Below are 3,972 nucleotides of genomic sequence, written 5' to 3'. Positions count from 1 at the left end.
AAAAAAAAAAAAAAAAAAAAAGTACAAGGCCGGGCGCAGTGGCTCATGCCTGTAATCCCAGCACTTTGGGAGGCCGAGGCGGGTGGATCACGAGATCAGGAGATCGAGACCATGGTGAAACCCCGTCTCTGCTAAAAATACAAACAATTAGCTGGGCGCAGTGGCGGGCGCCTGTAGTCCCAGCTACTTGGGAGGCTGAGGCGGGAGAATGGCGTGAACCGAAAAAAAAAAAAAAAGTACAAAAAATTAGCCGGGCGTGGCAGCACGCGCCTGTAGTCCCAGCTAGCCGGGAGGCTGAGGCAGGAGAATCGCTTCGTCCCGGGAGGCGGAGGTTGCAGTGAGCCGAGATGGCGCCACTGTACTCCAGCCTGGGCGATAGAGTGAGACTCCGTCTCAAATAAATAAATAAATAAAATTAGCCAGGCGACTTGGGAGGCCGAGCTGGGGGGATCGTTTGATCCCAGGAGGTCAAGGCTGCAGTGAGCTATGATTGCAGCTCTTCACTCCAGCCTGGGCGACAGTGCAAGACCCTGTCTCAAAAAAGTTATTCACGGTGGGGGCCCGGGAGTTTCTAGCCCTTCCCTACAACCGGCCACCATGCCCCTCTCGCAGGTTTTGGGACCCTGGCCCAGCCGCGGACCCCCTGACCGACCTGCGCTACGTGTGGGGCGGCTTCGTGTACCTGCAGGACCTGGTGGAGCGTGCAGCCGTCCGCCTGCTCAGCGGCGCCAACCCCCGGGCCGGCCTCTACCTGCAGCAGATGCCCTATCCGTGCTATGTGGACGACGTGTGAGCTCCGGCACCCCTCCCTGCTCTTCCCCACGGCGGGAAGGTCCCGGGTGTGGGGGTGGGCCCGGGCTCTGTTGGGAACCTTCCTGCGGTCCAGGCTGCGAACTTTGCACCTTTACACCACTCCACGTGCCCTGCTGCAGCGGGAGGAGCAGGGGACTCTGAGGGTCTGGGGGCCCCTGGCACAGGGAGAGCCTGGCCTGCGCTGAGGCGTGAGAGCCAAAGGCTGGCTGGATCAGGGTCCAAGAAACAGGGAGGCGAATCTTCTCGCCTTGAGATCCCGGGACACGAACCAGTCGTGCCAGATGGTGGGCGGAGGGTCTCCAGCCTCCACCCCAGCCGTCCCCACCCCAGGTTCCTGCGTGTGCTGAGCCGGTCGCTGCCGCTCTTCCTGACACTGGCCTGGATCTACTCCGTGACACTGACGGTGAAGGCCGTGGTGCGGGAGAAGGAGACACGGCTGCGGGACACCATGCGCGCCATGGGGCTCAGCCGCGCGGTGCTCTGGCTAGGCTGGTTCCTCAGCTGCCTCGGGCCCTTCCTACTCAGCGCCGCGCTGCTGGTTCTGGTGCTCAAGGTGGGCGCGCCTCGGCCTGCCGGGCTGCAGAATGGGTGCGCGGGAGGGTGGCAGGCAGGGGCGGCCCCGCGTGGGTGCGCGCCCCCAGGCCAATCCAGGAGCTGGACCCTGAGCTCCCGTCGCCTCCAACAGCTGGGGGACATCCTCCCCTACAGCCACCCGGGCGTGGTCTTCCTGTTCCTGGCAACCTTCGCGGTGGCCACGGTGACCCAGAGCTTCCTGCTCAGCGCCTTCTTCTCCCGCGCCAACCTGGCTGCGGCCTGCGGCGGCCTGGCCTACTTCTCCCTCTACCTGCCCTACGTGCTGTGTGTGGCTTGGCGGGACCGGCTGCCCGCGGGTGGCCGCGTGGCCGCGGTGAGAGCCGGGTCGGGTCGGGCGGGGATGGGGGACGCCCCCCACTTCGGCTGCTCACTGACCTCCCGCTTTTCCGCAGAGCCTGCTGTCGCCCGTGGCCTTCGGCTTCGGCTGCGAGAGCCTGGCTCTGCTGGAGGAGCAGGGCGAGGGCGCGCAGTGGCACAATGCGGGCACCCGGCCCACAGCAGACGTCTTCAGCTTGGCCCAGGTCTCTGGCCTTCTGCTGCTGGACGCGGCGCTCTACGGCCTTGCCACCTGGTACCTGGAAGCTGTGTGCCCAGGTGGGCCGTAGGATGCGGGGCTCCCGGCCGGGCCGGGTCGCACCTGCTTTGCGGGAGGCTGAGCTAGGGGTGTGGCCTCCAGGCCGTTTGGGGGTGGGGGCGGCTTATTCCCTTAGAGAGAAGGCGGGGCTTCCTGGCACATGCATGCAGGTGGCTGCATTGGAGGGGCGGGGCCTGAGGCAGGTGGGCGGGGTTTCTTGGCCGCCTCATACCTGGATGCCCTGATTCCAGCTGTGTGGCCAGAAGCTGGCACAGTCGCCGGGCAGTGTGGCTCACGCTTGTAATCCCAGCACTTTGGGAGGCCAAGGCAGGAGAATCGCTTGAGCCCAGGAGTTTGAGACCAGGCTGGGCAATATAGTGAGACCTCATCTGTAGAAAAGTTAGCTGAGCACGGTGGCAGGCGCCTGTAGTCCCAGCTACTCGGGAGGGTGGGGTGGGAGGATCACTTGAGCCCAGGAGGTTGAGGCTGCAGTGAGCCGTGATCGCACCAGCCTGGGCAACAGAGTGAGACCCCCATCTCTAAAAAAAAAAAAAAAAAAAAGCTGGGCTGGGCGCGGTGGCTCACGCCTGTAATCCCAGCACTTTGGGAGGCCGAGGCGGGCAGATCATCTGAGGTCGGGATTTCGAGACCAGCCTGACCAACATGGAGAAACCCCGTCTCTACTAAATATACAAAATTAGCCGGGTGTGGTGGTGGGTGCCTGTTTCCCAGCTACTTGGAAGGCAGAGGCAGGAGAATTGCTTGAACCCCGGAGGCGGAGGTTGCAGTGAGTCGAGATCGCGCCACTGCACTACAGCCTGGGCAACAAGAGTGAGACTCCGTCTCAAAAAAGAAAAAACAAGGCCGGCAGGGTGGCTCACGCCTGCTATCGCAGCACTTTGGGAGGCCGAGGCGGACGGATCACGAGGTCAGGAGATCGAGACCATCCTGGCTAACATGGTTAAACCCCATGTCTACTAAAAATACAAAAAATTAGCTGGCCGTGGTGGCGGGCGCCTCTAGTCCCAGCTACTCAGGATGCTGAGGCAGGAGAATGAGGTGAACCTGGGAGGCGGAGCTTGCATTGAGTCGAAATCGCGCCACTGGATTCCAGCCTGGGGACAGAGCAAGACTCCATCTCAAAAAAAAAAAAAACAAAAACTGGTACACTCCGGGGTGGTGGGCTAAGCGATAACCAGCACCTCTCCCCCCAGGCCAGTACGGGATCCCTGAACCATGGAGTTTTCCCTTTCGGAGGAGCTACTGGTGTGGACCTCGGCCCCCCCAGAGTCCAGCCCCTTGTCCCACCCCACTGGACCCAAAGGGTGAGGCCCTACAAGGCTTAATAGCTGGTTTCCCACTTACATGCCCAGTTCCCCCCCAAAATGAGATTCCACAGATGCCAATGACAATGACCTGGACACCCCAACCCTCACACGCCCTGAAGACACTGCGGTCCCCAAGCTCCCCCAGCTTTTATGGGCCCCGGCCCAGCAGGTCCCAGATTCCACAGCCCAGCTCTGCGGGACTTGCAGGCCCCGGGACCCCCATGAACTCTATGGCTGAGTCTGCCCCGTCTCTGCAGTGCTGGTGGAAGAGGCACCACTCAGCCTGCGTCCTGGGGTCTCCGTTCGCGGCCTGGAGAAGTGCTTTCCTGGCAGCCCGCAGCCAGCACTGCGGGGGCTCAGCCTGGACTTCTACCACGGCCACATCACCGCCTTCCTGGGCCACAACGGGGCCGGCAAGACCACCACACTGTGAGCCCCTCAGCCACTCCCTCCCTGCGAGCCCCCCCCGACCACTCCCTCCCCGTGAGCCTCCCAGCACTCCCTCCCCGTGAGCCTCCCAGCACTCCCTCCCCGTGAACCCCCCAACCACTCCCTCCCCGTGAGCCCCCCGACCACTCCCTCCCCGTGAGCCTCCCACCACTCCCTCCCCATGAACCCCCCCCGACCACTCCCTCCCCGTGAACCCCCCACCACTCCCTCCCC

At 63.2% G+C, this 3,972-nt stretch overlaps 1 protein-coding gene across 1 annotated transcript in view; it reads left to right on the top strand.

Moving 5' to 3' along the window:
• Positions 1–3,972, top strand: part of ABCA7 (ATP binding cassette subfamily A member 7) — a 22,474-nt gene that overhangs the window by 5,556 nt on the left and 12,946 nt on the right. Inside the window, exons 12-17 of the mRNA XM_058428136.1 lie at positions 613–789; positions 1,144–1,366; positions 1,499–1,720; positions 1,800–2,001; positions 3,196–3,306; positions 3,567–3,738. Coding sequence (XP_058284119.1) covers positions 613–789; positions 1,144–1,366; positions 1,499–1,720; positions 1,800–2,001; positions 3,196–3,306; positions 3,567–3,738 — 1,107 coding nt within the window. The remainder of the gene's footprint in view (positions 1–612; positions 790–1,143; positions 1,367–1,498; positions 1,721–1,799; positions 2,002–3,195; positions 3,307–3,566; positions 3,739–3,972) is intronic.

The sequence above is a fragment of the Hylobates moloch genome, unplaced genomic scaffold, assembly GCF_009828535.3.
Source record: "Hylobates moloch isolate HMO894 unplaced genomic scaffold, HMol_V3 SCAFFOLD_15, whole genome shotgun sequence".
Lineage (NCBI taxonomy): Eukaryota > Metazoa > Chordata > Mammalia > Primates > Hylobatidae > Hylobates > Hylobates moloch.
Note: the sequence above shows the minus strand (reverse complement) of the source record. Positions and strands in the feature narration are given on the sequence as shown.